Consider the following 18,634-nt stretch of genomic DNA (forward strand, 5'->3'; position numbering starts at 1 on the left):
GGTGTCATTTCTTAAGGCTGGAATGGGGAATCAGTGACTTAATGACAGTTTAGCTGACAGTGACACATTAAGCAGCATCTGCCACTCACCATTCAACCAGCTCAGCTCCCTCCTCTCATCATATATTGACTTTTGTAACTGAGAAACTCAGGGTGTCTGACCTCCGGCAAGGCTACATTCAGGAAATCAAATAACATTGTCTTCCTCCCTCCTCCACCCACTTCCTCTCCTCTCATATTTCTCTTCTACTTTCTCATCTTTGCTCACTGTTGACTTAATTCCCTAGCCAGTTCTCTACATATGACAACAAAGACAGCCACTAACAGCAAATCTAGTATTATATTATACCTTGGGAGATGATCCAAGAAGGAAAGAGAACTTTCCTCTTAGCAACCAGGGCAATTCCAGTAAGGAACTTATATTTGCTCTGTCTGGGTCTCAGCCACACAACATTAATTCAACAAACATTTATTTAGTGCCAGAACGGAGTCACATTCTGATTAGGGACTTGAAAATATCAGTGAAGACCTGTATTCATGGAGCTTGCAGTGCATCAAGGTATGGGAAGAAAACAGGAAAAAAAATATCAATACAGTAAGCAAGAAAATGCTATTTTTCTTGAGAGCTGAAAAATGCTACAGGGTATTTCTTTTTTTAATCACCAAACCTCTCCCCAAAGGAGAAAGCAGTTCCCAAAGTATGAAAGAGAAGTTCTCTTATAGTGACAGATAGGGGGACCATATAGACGAAAGTAAGAGAGGCGCTCATGGTTGTAGTCTTGAGTGGGCCTTGACTACACAAACATCATTTCTCCACTCCATATGTTCTCTTTTACTCTGGGAGGCGAAAAAAGGAAAGGCAGAGCCACGAGCTGCCTGGGAGGCACAGAAGACCCATCTATGACTTTCTTCCTTCTATGTTCTTTATAGGCAGAAGTGCAGAGCTTCTCAGAGCTCCTAAACATACCTTACTCTCAGAGCCTGTTTGTTGTTGTTGTTGTTCCTTGACTTCCCTTCTCCTCCTATTCACCTTAATGACTTCTTTCTTTTGCTCAAAGTCCCCTGAAATACTGTTACGTCTCACCTCCTTGAGAACACAAAGAACCAGTGCTGCTATGAAATTTATCTTTTTTCACTGTCTTCCTAGTTCTTTGTAGAGGAATACGTTCAGTCCATGATATGCATGAAGTTTGCGATAAATGGATAGATGAATCTGTTGAACAGCAGCTGTCTCCTATCCCCACCCTTTGTTACTCTCCACTACATGGTGATGTTGTGTTCATGGTCCCCTTTTCTACCTAGTCCCACATTGATGGTGACCATTCACAGACCCTCCAACTCACCAACCTGAGTTCCTGTGCAAGAACAAGCAGAAATGGGCTTGGTGAATGTGTTTCTTTTTTTATTTTTGTGAGAAAACACTATGGCCAAAGCAACTTATAGAAAGAAATGTCTGTTTGGGGCTTATCATCCCAGAGGGAAAAGAGTCCATCACCATATGTCAGGAAAGAGTGGCAGCAGGCAGGCATAGTGGCAGAAACACCTGAGAACTCACATCTCTTGTACCCCACGCAAGAAGCAAAGAGTGAAAGAAGCAAAAAAGAATGGTGCTTGGATGTGAAACCTCAAAACCCACCTCCAATGCTGTATTTTGTCCAGCAAGGGCACACCTCCTGAAACTCCCCAAACTATGCCACCAACTGGGGACCAAATGTTCAAATGCCAGAATCTGTGTGTGTGTGTGTGTGTGATTCTCCTTCAACTCACCACAAGATAGGAGGCTCGTGTAAAGAATTAATTACCCAGAAGTCAGTTAGGGGACGCTATGCAACATGGTTGTTCCCAGATCTGCTGCTTATTAATAGGACATAGAGCTTTTGGGTGGTGCATAGCTCTTAATCAGCCGGAGATAAGCATGGTGCTTTCACAGAATCATTGAAAAGGAGATCATCCGTGTAAAGCTCTTAGAATGGTGCTTGACACATAGCGAATGTTTGCTGTTGTCACTACAGTCATATGAGAAGGAGCAGAGGTCCTGTAAGTGTGATGAGGTGGCAGCCAGCAAAGCATCTGTGACACCAACTCTGCATCGTGCCAGCGGTTCCAGGGTACAGAGGATGTGCATCTGTTTAATTCCATCTTACTCTTGCGGTGTCTGAAATAATGTACTTTTCATCATCATTTTGAAAATAAGAATGCTAAAACTCAGATAAAGCCTTACTGAATATTAAACCACACCGTTTAGCTCGTAACTCCATGCTTTTATTATTTTCTACTTTCTCTTTGTTCCTTGGGTCTAAATATTTGCATTGTGGACTAATAGGACAACTGGTTTGGCTAAAGAATGCTAATTATATGATTTACCACACTGGTGTTCTCACTGAAATTCAATGCATCTCCCAGAAAAAGTGGCACTGAGAAATTTCAATAGAAACAAAATCAAGGCCATATCTGTAGTCCCCCTGACATTTCCATGTACACCTACAGCATGTAATCATTATCTTTAAAACCAGTGGTGGTGTCTGGCATAACTGTCTATGAAATTGAAGGACGCCAAGGACCAGAGTGGACTTGGAGACCAGAGACGTATCCAGACCTAAGTCTTTGCCTGAAGCCACTTTCACTGAGCCTCACTTCCTATCTGGACGTAGAATCCACAGAAGGTTCCAAAGTTCCTTTAAGTTTTGGATGACTGAATAAAGACCTGCAAAGACAGCAATTCCTAATGGTTGGCAAGTGTCCTTATCATCTAAGCAAGAGAGTCTTTTCAGATGTGATTAAAGATCTCCATATGAACCAGTTATCACAGGTGTCATCATAGGAGAAAGAGAGGTTTTACAACAGCAGAAAGTGATGTGCAATGAAGGCAAAGATTATGGTGATGTGGCCACAGCCAAAGCAATATTGACAAAGCTAAAGTGTTTAAAATAAAATTTTTGCCCTCTGCCAGCTTCTAGAGGGCATGTGACCCCAACAAATGCTTTAGTCTTAACCTGGAGAAACTGGTGTTGTGATTCTGGCTTTCATATCTCTATGAAGATATATTCATGGTAATTTGGTATAGCAATCGGAGAAAACTATAAACTTGTTCCTTTACTTCACTTGCTCTTTCTGCCCAGCGCCCCCTGCTCAGCTGAGCTGGTGATGGTTTTTCTGTGTAAAACCCAGAACCAAGCCCTCATCTGACTTCAACCTGTGGCAAGGTCAAGCGCTCAGCCCTACTATCTCTGGTCAGCATTTGTTCGTGCGTTCATCACCAACCAATGCAGCTGCCACCTCCTACTGTGGGCAGCTTCTCATGTTTGCTTTCTGTAACAGTTTCCAATCAAGTCCCTCACATCAAAAAGGACAAAAATTTAAAGACCTGGAAATGTGAGGTCATTGGTATGTGGGAAAAGAAAAAATATTAACATTATTTAAGCAGAGCTAAAAATATGCAATTAATATGTATTTCAGCACTATTATGTGCTGGCATAGGGAACCTGACCAGGAAAATGTATACAGTATTATAGTCCTCCAGAGAAACAGAATTAGTGATAGATAGATGATAGATAAATAGATAGACAGACAAATAGATAATAGATAGATAGGTAGATAGATAGATAGATAGATAGATAGATAGATAGATAGATAGATAGGCTATGTGTGTGAGAGTTTGTATGTGTACAGATTGGTAGATAAAATAAATTGGTTCATACAGTTATAGAAATTGTTGAATTCAAAATCTGTAAAGCTAATGTCCTCGTTTGAGCCTAGAGGCAAGAAATGCTATATATTATAGAAAGCAATTTGCCTTATCTACTCTATCACTTTAAGTACCAACCTCTGAGCCTTGGGTGTAGAGGTTATGTTGTAGATGTAAGAATTAGGGCTCGGGTCAGTGTTTCTCTCCATTTTGACCAGTTGTAGCTTTCTGTGATAGTCTCTATCTACTGAAAAAGAAAATTTCTTTGATGATCCACACTTATCTGTGGGCATAAGGAAAGTGCTAAGACTTATGCTGGTTTAGGAAAGTGGCAGTAGAAGTAGGAGGTGTTCCTCTAAGTTAATATTCTAAGCTCAAGGAATGTTGTGAAGAGGCAGTGGACAGAATGTAAGAGCCAGAGGACAAGAACATCTGCTACAACAGTGTCATCTATATGTGGCAAGAGAGATGCACTATGAACTCTCAATGGTGCATAAAATCTGAATGCTGCCAGTTCACTTCCCAATTCTGATTGGTGAAATTTCACAAAGTCCTATACCTAGATGAAGAGATACCAGGAATTAATAATTGCTGACTGAGGAAAAATCATTCTTCCCCAGGGGTGAGTCTCAATACTAAGAAGTCAGTCCTAAAACATACACATAGGGGCTACACTAAGTATACACACACACACACATATACATACACACACATACATACACACACACACACACACACACACACACACACACATATATATATATACTTCACGGAGTTTTTCCTGGGCCAAGTCAAGGGATCCTGTGAATATTTTTTTTTTATCATTGGTGGCATCTGGTCTGGATAATCAGTATAAAGGCTGACTCATAGAGATAACCTTTTATTTCTGTAACTCCTATTGTGATCTACAGATGCTCACCTTACACCTGTTAACTCAATGCTATGGTGGTTTGAGGAGAGAATTGAAGGAATGAAAGAATGAGAATTCTAAGGGGAAGAAAGAAAGACACTTTAATGGCCTTTTTATAGTTCCACCTATTTTATTACTTCTGCAGATCCCAGATGTTTGCTGGAGATAGACTAGCAGAAACAGACCATGATTTCCTGCCTATAATACATTCCTTCCTAGAGCAATGACTCAGTTTCCTGCTAATAAAAGGGGCCACCAGCCATTGTGGATAAGTTTGGAAACTCGAGTGGCAACTGAGGACCTTCTTTCCTCCATACTACTTCTAGGAATTAGAAAGCCATAAAAATAGATTCAGGATCCTTACTGCTCCTGCCCTTCCACCCGGCTCTATGGCACCATCACTTCCTGTTTTGACTTTTTTCCATGTCCCAACCTCCAGTCTATTCTCCTCATAAGAACCAGAAATAGCAAGTGAAGACCTGGCATCATGCCCAACACACCTTTGCTCAAAATTGCTCACACCTCACATACAGGCAATCTCCAGTCCTCCCTAAGCCTGCCAGGCCATCTTGAACCCTGTCCCAGCCACCTCTCAGAACCTGCTTCCTACCACGTCTTCTCCATTCTGCTGTAATGACCTTCTCCATTCCTCTGACTTCCTTGACTTTTCTTTTGTCTTTCTTCCAAGTCCCAATGTCACCTCCTCAGACAGACCCAGGACTCAAGATTACTATTCCTCTACTCTACATTATGACTACAACATAGAAATTGGAGAATGAAATGAAATATATAATTCTAAATTTAAGTTATTTAAAAAATAATAGTTTTATTCATTATTTGAGGATTGTATACCATTGCATCTTATTCATATACATGTATTTTCATCATATACATCCTCCTTCATCTGAATTCTTTAGACCACACCATCTATTTACCCATCAAACGCCATGTCCCCTCTTTCTCTCCTTTTTTAACCCATTGAATTAAATTTATGTTGCTCAGATATCACTGGGTGAGAGGTCATTCCCAGGAGCATGGTTTACCTATCAGGCCAGGCTCACACCCTTAAGGAAAAATGACTCTCCTTTTCCCAGAAGTCATCAACTGTCAATATCTTCTCAGCTGCGGATGAGACTTTGTGCTCACATGCCTCTGCCATGTTGGGATTTTTTTTTTCAGGCTTAAACTTGAACAAGTCTATTTGCGTTCTTACAGTGATATTAATTCCATGCATGAAGATAACAGTTGCTGTAAAAAAAAAAAAAAAAAAAAAAAAAAACTTAGATGCTTAAATTATTTACATTTATTATCTTACATTTTGTGAAATTCAGAAGTTCCAAATGGGCATCAGGGAGCTCAAAGTGAGATGTTAGTGGAATGACTTTTGGACTGTGTGGGATAGAAGCCATTTTGGAGTCTTTCTCAGCATCTAGAATCTGTGAACACTTTACTCTGACTTTTGTTGCATTGCAACACCATTTTTTTTTCTCTCTAGTTCTCTACATTTGTAGTGACTCTTGATGGGCTGCCTGGCTGACATATTATTTCTCCCATCTTGTGGTCCTTATACTTCACATGCCTTTATAAAACATCTTTGGCAATGCAAGGTAAATGAGAATATAAAATCTTCTAGGGCTGTTGCTTTATCTTGCTGCAGAAGGCAATGGAATTGGGCTTTGGTCTGCTTTTGTCCTCTTGTTTCTTTTTCATGGTCCCCATGATCATCTGGTGGTACCAAGCCTGAGCTGACTCTATGAAGCCTCTTCCTTCAGATATAAATGCCACAGAAGCTGTAGAATATTGACAACACACACATTTTCTTCCTCCAATACAATGATCCAGTGTCGTGTCATCAATATTCCAATCCAATATTTCTGCCTACCGTCGGCACCTCACTTCTGGGCAGAGGGTTGGAAGGAATTATAGCCTATCATGGCCTACAGCTGGCTCTTTTCTGAGTAGGAAGGGTCATGTAATTGGTTCTGGCTAATAAATAACTACAGGCCAAGCATTCCATTCTCTACTTTTGCTTTGGTTATCAAGATTACCAAATTCAAGGAAGATAGACTTGCAGTCAAAATGAAGAATAAATCCAGGCACAGTAGACCACCATAATTTTCTGTACTTGAAAGTGTAAGTATTGGGGGGGTTCTCAAAAGTATATTTGTAATAATTTCTTAAGGTAAAGTTTTTACTTTGGTAGTTCTAGAGCATATTTTGTTCTTAATTATGTTTTTTAAATTTATTATTATTGATTATAATTCATTCACTTTGTATCTTGGCTGTAGGCCCCATACACACCTAGTCCCCTCCCAGTCCCACCCACCCTTCCTCATCTCCCACTATGCTCCTTCCCTAGTCCCTCCCCTAGAGGACCTTCTCCCCTTCTGTCTGATACTAGCCTCATCAGGTCTCATCAGGAATGCCTACATCATCTTTCTCTGTGGCCTGGCAAGGCTGTACCCACTCCCCCCCCTCCCTCCACCCCAGACAGAGGTGATCAAAGAGCAGGTCACTGAGTTCATATCAGAGACAGCCACTGATCCCCTTACTAGGAAACTCACATGGAAACTTAGCAGCCTATGGGCAATAGTATTTTTAAGTTTGAGAGCATGGGCTTCTTGGCAATGCCTTGGCTCAAAAGCAAGCAAGCAAACAAACAAAAACCATTCAGGATAAACCAGAAAGCTTTGCTATATAATGTTAAGCCACCATAGGCAGCATATAACCTAGCTTATCTTGAGTAATGTTCTGTGCAAGGGTTAAAAGGAAGGAAAGATGAAGACTGAATAGCACTGAATCTCTAGCTGCTTTTCTCCCCCCACCTGTGTCTATTCAAGGGCTGCCCATTCATCAGCTGCATTCATGGACTTTCTTGTTCCTTGGGGGGAAATGCCCATTAACTTCACCTTTTAGTTGTTTGGTTTCTGTGCTAAGGTGATAGAACATTTAATTTCTTTTTTCATAAAGAAGTAAAGTTACAGTTTTTTAAGGAGCAATTCTAATGTAGATTTAAACTTGGGCACTAGAGAAGAGAGAGTAGTGTTTAGGAAAAGAACAGCACACACCCAAACATGGGTGTGGACTTCCCAACAGTTTCCAAAGTCCATACAAAATTGTACTGAAAGACTTTCCATTGACCGCAGGCAGCTGCTTCTGTCTCTTCTTGATAGAAATGAGAACAGATCTGCAGATGTGACAGCTTAAACTGTGCAAAGAAAGTAAATGTGGGTATTTAACAAGATCACTCCCCTGCGTGATCTTAAGTAAGCCCTAAGATTAAAGTGTCCTTATTTAAGGGCAAATGCATAGTAGGGCATGATTTTGGGATTTCATAGAAATCAAGGTAGAAGAAAACATGCAGATATATGGGGGCAAAAAAAAAAAATAGAGTTGAAAAGGAACAATGCTGAGTTGCCAAGACCTAAATATGTAGCACTGTAGGCACCAGGGCTCCTGGTTTTGCCCTCCTTAATTGCATCCCTCTGTAGCCTCCTCTTACCCTTTTCCTTGTGGGCCCTTTGTCCTCAGCAAATGTTGGGGTGAGCAAAGCTCCCCACAGCTGGAGCCAGAGAGCTAAATGCCTGAAAACAGAATTATGGCTGGAGTTTCCATAAGCATAGGGAGAGCATCTAGTTCTGCAGATGGGGTGTCAACAAAGGGCTCCAGCCTAAGAACCCAGTGAAGAGCTCTGTTTCCATGGAAACCTGCAATTGGTGACCCAAATATGCAAGTTAAAGTTCGCTCTTTTACCTACCTCACTGTGTCGGTCTGCTGAGGATTGCCACTTTTACGTAAAAATCGGGGCTCTCTTTTTCATAGGTGGATTTTCTCTGTGCAAATCATCAGTCCTGCCAGCATAGATCACGGGGGTCCCCTGTTCTAAATCAGCTGCACTTAGGTATAAACTTTTTTGTCTGGGCGGGTGGCTAGGCAAAACTAAGATGGAAGTCATTCTCCAGGGCATTGCTCACTTGCCCCTTTCTCCATTTCCTAAACCCCTGCAGGGCGAGCCCTGCTGAGACTCACAGACAAGAAGCTGGAGCGCATGGGGATCGCCCAGGAGAACCAAAGGCAGCACATCCTGCAGCAGGTGCTCCAACTGAAGGTGCGGGAAGAAGTCAGAAACCTGCAGTTACTCACACAAGGTACCCTGCTGCTTCCTGGTGGGTGGGTGGCTGCATGGGAACAGAGGCAAACAGAAAATGTTATCACTGTGACTGAGGGGAGCCAGGAAAAGTTTGTCGTTGTTTCCTTACAGAATTTCCTTCATTAAAAGAGGCGGAAAAGTAGGTAGCTTTAAAGACAACTTCTCTCCAAAACTTTTCTTTTTCATTGCTCACCAGAGAGAAAGATGCATAAATAAGTAATGGATGTGCAAATAGAATTACTGGAGCTAACTTCAAGGTTATCGCGTACAGCTGCATAGACTGCCTACTGTACAGCCCCACAAGGCACCAATCACATCGATCAGGGTCCACTTGCTCCCTCCAGGTTTGTGTGGTGTGCAGCCTGCACAACGGAATAGTTTAGCCCTGGCTGCCCTCAGCTGACCAATAATTCTGAGGAGGTCTTAGAATTTGGGTAATTCTAAAGTTAATATGACCGGTGATGGAGATGGGGTTTTGATACATTTTGTTTTACCTTGTCTTTCATTGGTCAACGGGGGGGGGGGGGGGGAAATGTTTTAGGTGTACCTTTATTTAACTGAATGAGTGCATGCCTATACTCTAGAGATTTTGGAAATTCTATTCACTTCTTGAGAACAGAATGGTTTAAAATATAGACTAGAGAATTTAAATTTGGACTATTAAGGCCGTTTAATTCATAATAGTGTGATGAAGAACTTCCAGATGTTGAGAGCACCTAAGATCCCTGTAACTTAAGTGTCAAAGATACTTAAAATTTGAAGAAAACTCTTAAGTCCCACTATATATAGCTTACATATTTACCTATAGTTTTATAAACTACCATCGACTGTACTTTTTCTTTTTTTGTTGCCCATCATGCACCATTTTAAATGAAAGGATGATAAAGTAAGTGTTTTTGAGAGCATGGGGTAGTTTTCAACAAGCAGAATATAGCAATTGAATGCATATGGATATTGGAGAAATCTGGGTCAGCCAAGTTTTATGTTATTGCATTTAGACTAACCCAGTTAGCCTAAATTAGACTAATCTGGTTGCCTGGAACAGTGGTTCTCAGCCAGTGGGTCGAGATCACAAATCAGATGCCCTACATATCATGATACATCATGATTCATCACAGTAGCAAATTACAGTTATGAAGTAGCAATGATATAACTTCGTGGTTGGGGTCACTACAGCATGAGGAACTGTATTAAAGAGTAGCAGCATTAGGAAGGTTGAGAACCACTGACCTAGAAGAAATGGGGTGCATGAAAGATGAGTCTCGTAGAAGGGTGAGTACAGACAGCAAATGATTCAAAAACTAGTATCAGCTGTTTGATATGCTCTTTTGAAGTTCATCCCCAAAGGGTTTTGGTGGTGAGTTCAGAAAAATGGGTATACTGAGTGATTTGAATTTGAATGTGACATGCTGATACACCTTTAATAGAGATAATAAGATTTATGACAAGAAATGTTATCACAATGGTACTTCTAAAACAGAAAAAGAAAAGCAAATAATTCTGCTTAAACCCTACATAATCCAGGCATTAAAAAGAACATTTTCAAAGAATACATAATATGGGAAAAGGTGTGAGAAATGGGGGTGAGACCATTTGGAAAAGTTGATTCATGGCATGGCTCAATTTTTCAATACATATTTTATATCTTGTTACACATATGTAATATGTAAATGAAAGGAGTGGAGACTATTATGTCATATTTTCATAATGGTTACTCTTACCTCTGGAAAATCTGCTTGTGAATTATCTTAACTGTATTCATTATACTTTTCCATGTTTTCCAAATCAACTATAAAGTCATATAGTTGCTTTAATCAGAGCATATTAACTAGTAGCTGCCACCACAGCATTCTTCTTTCTACCAGTCTATGTTCTGGGAAGGTCTTAAGTTCAACATTATTCATTCTGTTGTTGATGTTTCCTCCTCCTTTGAAAACCTGTACATTCTGTATTCTTTCATCCATTCCCTTTGGAAGAAACTAATGTTCTCTCTAGCTCATGGGTATTTTTCTCTGAACTTTTATTGCTTTTCTTAGTACTTGTCCTTTCCATGTTAGTGTTCAAAATCACTTTATATCAAGCAACCTATAAAAAAAACCACAGTGTTTTGAAGTGGTAATTTCTTTTTTTATATATAAAGGGAACCAAAATTGACAAGATATTTTGAAGATTGATAATAGGAGATGTAAAGAGATCTAGGGAAGATTTAAATTATTTGGGGGTCTAGGTTTGCTCTAATAAGAATCAATGTTCTAACTACCCAAGGGAGCTGGCGGATGTAACATGCATCTCATGTGGAGTTTCACTACAGGGGTGATATGTAATTCAATATTAAATATTTGATTCTTCAAACCCACAAATAGAAAGCTACGGCAACAGTATACTGAATAGGTACAAGAGTTTCATAATTTTTTTTCAATCTTTTTAGAACTTTGTCAGTCTGTGTCTTGAGATTGGTTCACACTTCCAGCTTACAGAAATGGGAGACAGTGCTCCGAAGCAAGCATATTTTTGTAGGCATTAAAGCTGTTACCATAAATACCACAAACTACACAGGTTATTGTCCTCTAGTTACTATTCTTCTTGCTGTGACAAAATACCTGACAGAAGCAACTTAAGGAAGGAAGGTTCATTTTCGCTCGTGGTTTAAGGGTGCACAGTCCATCATGACAGCGGGAGCATGACACCAGGATTTTGAGGCAGCTGACCACATTATTTCTACATTCAGAAAGCAGAGAGACATGAATGCTGTCTCAGTTCACTTTCTCCTTTTACTCACTCCTGAGCCCCAGCCCATATAATGAGAGCATCTTCCAACCTCAGACATGCCCAGAAATTCATCCAGTGTGATCCAAGATTCCGTCAAGTTCACAACCAATATTAACTGTCACTAGTGAAAAAAAATAGAATTTATTTCTCATGCTTCTGAATGATGGGAAGTCCGGGTCAAAGCACTAGGGATTCTGCTTTATAGGCCTTTCTTACTGAGCCCTTTCCCTGTGCTTCACATGTCAGGCAAGGCAGAATCTGTCTGTGATCCCTACCAAAGGTACTTATCCCATTCATAAAACCCTGCCCTCGTGACTTAATCCTCTATCAGAATTACAACTTCAATATATAAATATGTTTGGGGGACAAAATATATAGTCTATTGCATTGATACTTAACTTTGTATGATATTTAAACAAAACTATTTTAAATAGTTCCTATCTCTCTCTCTTTCTTTCTGTGTGTGTGTGGCAAGAGGTTGATGTAAGATGACTTCTATCACTTTCTATCTATTTAGTTTGTGCAACTGAGTATAGAGCTAGCTCACTGACTTCTATAGATTAGCTGGACAGTGGGCTCTGAAGATCTGCCTGTCTCTACATCCCACTTTTTCCAACACACACACACAACACAAATGCATGCACTCACACACACACAGTGCTGGAGGTACAGATGTGATGTGAGTCATCACTCCTGGCCTTTTGCATGGATGCTAAGAATCCAGCTTAGAGTCCTAATGTGCACAGCAAATATTTTACCCCAGCCATCTCACCAGTTCCCAAAGTACTCCGTTTTGAAGAAAGGATTTTATCTTTTAAATAATTGGATTTTTTATGTATTTCTATTTTGGTTTTAGAGTCCCTTTAAAAGATATACAGGTTTTTGGAAGAATACAGGTGGGTCCCTTTAGAGAAACAGCTAAGTAAATCATGGCCTCATAGTTACTGGAGGTGTTTGAATCTGTAAATGAGGAATGAAGAAGGACCCCCAGGAAGCCATGAAAAAAATCCAAGATGCAGAATTATATACACATTGAACACGTGCCACAAAGGGAGAAATATTGTCTCTCTGTTTGTTCTTTGTATAAGAAATACAGAATAATGTACATGAAACTAATATAAGCTACACCCATGAGGCAGGAAGGTGGTCATGGAAAGAGGATACGTGCTTCAGATGTCATTTTGCATTTGAAATATGAGTGTTTGAACTATTTTAAAGAACGTGTTTAAAAAAATAAACAAGAAAGAGAAAGTATAACATTAGGTATGCCTGGATTTTAAGTCCTACCACGAACATTTAATGCTGTTACTTCAGGAAATCATTTTAGCACTCTGTGCTCCCATTTCCTAACTTCTGAAATAGAGATGAGTAGCTCTACTCAACCAATAAGATTATGGCAGGAATTAAAGGCTAATATACTTAGCCATTAGCCCTGTCACATAATTAAACCAACCTGGCACATTTACAAAAAGCCACATCATTTTAATACCTTTCATGAAATAAACTCATCTGACACACAGTTTACTTACATTCGCTTGTGTTCACTGTGCACAGGAAAAATCCAGATTTTGCCTTTCTCATCTATCACCTCAGGATGCTGACAAAAAGACAGCAGAACTTTGTAAGACTTTCGAAACAGCTCATCATCAGAAGCCAGGGCCATCTTATCTGAAGTCCTAGCCATCCACAGTGGCCCCATATCTCTCTGACATTTGTAAACAATGTAGTCATTGTTTGCCTTTGCATTCATGCTATGCTTCTAATGTCTTTAGGGAGATCGTCTCTTCTGAAAGGAAGCCTTTGGTCTTCTGTGTTTCATCCGTGAGCAGTGAGCTGGTCACATTTGATGAACTGTTCCTGCTAGAAGCTCAGCTGGGTCAGAGCACTCCCAGTTATGTTCTGGGAAGCAGAGCAGGCAGCTGGAGAGTCATCATGACACTACTTCTGCTTGATTCATGGGAGATGGGGGTGGAGGTGTGCTTTATGCAACACACAGCAGTGGTACAGAGTATTCTAGTCGCTCAAACGCATTCTCAGCATTTTGATAGTAGACATTGTTTCTAGACAGCTAAATTCCCCAACGAGATGCTGAATACTGTGCTTGACGTAGTTAATGGGTTTTCAGTGTTATATACACAGAGCATACACTAATTTCACACCAGCTCTTCGTATTTCCTCTACCACAGCTCCTACTTTTCGCTAGTCTGAATATATGTCTAAGGGAAGGGGACAACAGAGAAACTAACATTCCCAAAGGTCACAGACCTTGATAAAAAAAAAAAAAAAAAAAAAAAAACAGCACCGGAATGTCTGCATTTAAAGCAAGCTTTTGCTTTCTTTGCATGTTTTTCACTGGCCTCTTTTGGAACTGACTTTTTTTTTTCTTACACAGGATTACAAGGCCATTTTCATGCAAGTATATAATGTAATTCCCTTTCCAAATTTGCTTCAATTTTAATTATATATGAGCTATATATGATATATCTATAATGTCTGGTACCACAAATATATATGTGATATATCTATAATATCTATATGATATATATAATGTATATATGATATATATATGATATAGCTATAATATCTAGTACCCAAAAATGACAGAAACCATGCAATATTTTCCTTCTGCAATTGACTTAATTTTCTTGATGAGTATCTCTAGTTGCATCCATTTTCATATGCAAATGACGTAACATCATTTTTAAATATTTTTTTTAGTTTTTGATATCATAATTGTATCCTTTCTCTCTTACCTTTCCTTCTGTCAACCTCTCTCATTCTCCTTTATATGTAAATTATCCTGATGTGCAAATGACCCATGCTTTCTTTATCTGTTTTTCTGTTATTACATATCTAGGTTGGTTTTATAACTTGGCTTTTGTGACTGGTTCTTCAGTAAACATCACTGTGCAAGTTCTCAATGATGGTTGTCTTGGAGGCATTTTGACATGGAATAATGGGACAGCTGACTCATCTGTAGGCCTCTGGTTAGTTTCTTGGGGACACTGCCCAACGGCTTTCATCCCGGCTGGATAAGCAGTGTGTAAGGCTTCCTTTTTGGTCTTCAGCTTTGCCAGCATTTGTTATTTGTTGCTTAGTGACCGTCATTGCGCCTGGTGTGAAATGGCATCTCAGCAGGTTTTTTATTATTTATTTTCTGAGAATATATGTTATATACAGTGTGTGACAGTACATATGCGAGGATGTGTACATGTCGCAGCGTGTATTCTGAGGTCAATGTAACAACCTGTAGGAGTAAGTTCTTTCATTCCAACGCCTAGGGCCTAATAGCCTGAGTCCAATTCCTAGGCCTTAAACCCACTGAGCCCTCTCACCAGCCCCAGATTTATTCTTTATTTTTATTTGTGTGAATATATATATGATATATATATATATATATATATATATATATATATATCAGTGCATACATATATATGATATGTGTACACATCAGTAACTATGAACAAATGTCCTATGACTACAGTGACCTCAGAGGCTAGAAGAGGGCTTTGAATCACTTCAGTCTGGAATGATAAGTACGTGTGAACCACATAAAGTAGATACTGGGAAAGCTCAGGTCCTCTGAAGGAACAGCAAGAACTCTTAGCCACCAAGCCACCTTGCCAGTGCCTGAATAAACTTACTTCTGTATAATTTTGAATATTTTTGCTTTTAAAAATAGGGGTATTTTCTTTACTTGAATTCTGCCTGTTCTTTTAAAATTATTTCTTTTATTTTTGAGATTTATAATATAATCACATCATTTTCCCTCTCCCCTTCTCCCTCCAAACCCTTCCATTTATATTCCTAAATATAAGCCACTTACTCTGCATAATGTTACTTATATGTATGTTTTCAGGATGACTGTTTGGTATTGGATAACCAATTGATGTGCTCTTCCCTGGAGAAAACTATTTCTCCTGCTCTCAACATCCCTTGGTTATCTATAGTGCTTTGTGTGGGCTTAAGATCTCATGGGCTTTCCTCAGTCCACTTTAATAAGTTTATTGTTATTGTACTTGTTCAGTTCATGTTTAGGCAGTCAGGTTTGTGAGACTTTGTGAGTATAGCTTCTGACATCCCTAGGAGACAAAATCTCACAGCAAGCTTCCTGATCCTCTGGCTCATTGAAGCTTTTATTTGCATTTCTCGATGGCTATGATGTTGGACACTTTCCATATGTATATTGGCCATTCATACTTTATCTTTGTGAACTATCTGATCATTTCATTAGCTTGCCTGTTGATTAGGTTATTTAACGACTTGTTCTTTAGGCTTTTGAGTTCCTTGTGTCAAAGTATAATTAGAAAAGATATTCTCTCGTTCTGTAGGCTGTCTTAATTGTTTCCTTTGTTGTACAAAAGCTTTTGAATTTCATGAAGTACATTTACCAATTGTTGACACTATTTCCTTAGTAACTGGAGTCCTATTCAGAAAGTATTTGCCCCTGATGTACCTTAAAGTGTTTTTTCTTACTTTTTTCACCATATATGTGGATACCGAGCTTTGCCAGCACCATTTGTTGAAGCAGCCGTCTTCTCCAATCTCTGTTTTTGGCTTTGCTGTCAGAAGTCACGTGGCTATCAGTGCTTGAGTTTATTTTGAGGTCATCTTTCAGCTGATCTGTGTATCTGTTTCTGTGCTGGTACCATGGCGTTTTTATTACTGAACTCTATGGTATACCTTGAAATCAGGTATTGTGATAAATCTGTCTTTATTATTCTGGTTGGGGTGGGTTGATTTGGTTATATCGAGTCTTTTATGCTTCCAGATGCATTTTAAATGTCTTTGATTTTGGTTTTCTTTTTTTTTTCTACTGCAATTTAGATGGGGTTGAATTGAATCTGCAGACTGCTTTTGATAGTATAGCTATTTTTACAATAGTAATTCTCCTCAGTCATGTGTATGAGAGGGCCTTTCATCTCCTAGAATCTTCATTTCTTGGTGTTTAAATTTTTATTAGAGGACTGCTACTCGTTTTTGGTGCTGTTTATTCCTGAATGTTTTTGAGGCCATTGCTAATGGGGTTTTCTGATTTCTTTCTCTACAAATTTATTATTTGTATATGAAAAAAATCTATACGTTAATTTCGCATCTCATAACTTTGCTAAAAATGTTTATTATATTTCAGGGTGGAAATCTTTGACTTCTTTCTTTCCTGTTTGCATCCCACTAAAACAGTTTGGTTTTTATCTGCTATATTTCTCTGCCTCTGATTGATCAAACGTGGTAAGGACTTCATCTGAGAGTGGTTAGTGAATGAGATTTCATGTGAAAATCATATACTATCGATCATGGAATATGAATTATGCCAGAACTTAGCAAACATTCTTAAAGGACCTGTTAGTATTCTTTGTAGCCTATATACGTGTCTGTTGTGTGAAAGTAACCACATGTGATACGTAACTGAATTGGGCACAGCTGTGCTCTAATAATCCTTTATTCAAAATAGAATTGCTGATGCATGGAAAAAGAAAGACTCTAAGTGAAGTGGTAACCTAAAACGGGAGAGAAAATCTTCAAGTTTCATACCTGGTAAGGGATTGCATAAAGAACCTCCACGGAAAAAGAATGCTACGTTTTCAATTTTCATTTTATTATTTTTATAATTTATCCACTTTGTATCCTGAGTATAGCCCCCTCCCTTATCTCCTCCCAGTACTACCCTCCCTCCATCTTCCCCTATCACTCTCCCCTAGTCTTCTCCCCTACTGTCTGACCCTAGCCTATCAAGTCTCATCAGGACTGCTGGATCCTCTTCCTCTGTGGCCTGGTAAGACCACCCCACCACGGGGAACTGATCAAAGAGCAAGCAACTGAGTTCATGTCAGAACTGAGTTCGTGCCCCTATTCTCCTTATTAGGGGACTCACTTGGAGACTTAGGTGCTTATGGGCTACATCTGAGCAGGGGTTCTAGGTCCGCTCCATGAATGGTCTTTGGTGCATCAGTCTCTGTAGAGCTCCCTAGGCCCAGATTTTTTTTTTTTTTTTTGGCCTTTTTGGTCTACTTGTTAATGGCCAAAGGACTTGAATAGTTTTGCAAAGAACTGAAGTGGTCAAAAATCATATGAAAAACACATTTAACATAAATTCTTAGAGAAATACAAATAAAAACCACAATGAGATATCACTTCAAACCCATTAGAATTTTCAGAGTAAAAAGTACAAGAAAAGTTAAGAAAATAGAAAAATCAGAACTTTTATTCAATGATAAAGGGAATACAGAATTATATAGCCATTATAAAAAATACTATGGAGGTTCCTCAGATAATTAAAAATGGAACTATCATCTGATTCCCATTTTTTGATATGGCCAAATGGAATCAGAAGAGAAGCTTGAACTAAATATTGATACACTTGGGATTATTGCAAGACACTGACCAAGAGATGGAAGCAAGCCAAATACTCACTTTCAGATGAATGGATACAGAAAGTAGAAAATATAGGACATATTTAAAATGGAATATCATTCAAAATATTTAAGAAAAAGGAAATCCATGTACAGGCTGAGCAGGTGAACTAGTTACGTTATCACAGAAACAGAGTAGCTGCCAAGGACTACTGTTGAATTAGTGTTCATGGGTACAGATTCGCAATATGGAAATTTTACATACATACATTGCAATATAATTTCAATGTACTTATTAACACTGAACCTTACATTTAGCAATAGTTAAGACAGAAAGTTTAATGTTATATGATATCTGTACTATAAATAAAACAATGTCTGAGCCATAGTTTGTTGACTCATGTTTAAAAAGTCAAGAACCTAAGCTTTTGATATCATCAACGTTATTATTGCTATTCTTGAATTTTCCCTTTTGAGTTATAAATGTTTACCTCAGTACCATGGGTACAATAATAATGCCCCACTCCTTTGGTCTATTTTCAATGACTTTCTCAGCTACAGAGGTAGAAATTATATAAAAATGTATCAACAACTGTTTTGGGTAAAATCAGCCAGTATAAAGTAATTAGGACAGATGACGGTAGTAAATATAGCCATCTTCAATGTCTGTCCAATTACTGCTTGTAAAATGGAGAGAGAACAGGAGCGGGAGGGAGAGAAGAGAGAAAGGGAAGGGAGAGAGAGAAGGCTGATGAAGGGAAAGAGAGAGAG

At 39.0% G+C, this 18,634-nt stretch overlaps 1 protein-coding gene across 2 annotated transcripts in view; it reads left to right on the forward strand.

The window, feature by feature from the left end:
- The window catches only part of Samd12 (sterile alpha motif domain containing 12), a 435,546-nt gene that overhangs the window by 239,915 nt on the left and 176,997 nt on the right, over positions 1-18,634 (forward strand). For both annotated transcript variants that reach the window (XM_060389418.1, XM_060389417.1), the window contains exon 4: positions 8,602-8,742. In XM_060389418.1, coding sequence (XP_060245401.1) covers positions 8,602-8,742 — 141 coding nt within the window. The remainder of the gene's footprint in view (positions 1-8,601; positions 8,743-18,634) is intronic.

The sequence above is a fragment of the Meriones unguiculatus genome, chromosome 8 (assembly GCF_030254825.1).
Source record: "Meriones unguiculatus strain TT.TT164.6M chromosome 8, Bangor_MerUng_6.1, whole genome shotgun sequence".
Lineage (NCBI taxonomy): Eukaryota > Metazoa > Chordata > Mammalia > Rodentia > Muridae > Meriones > Meriones unguiculatus.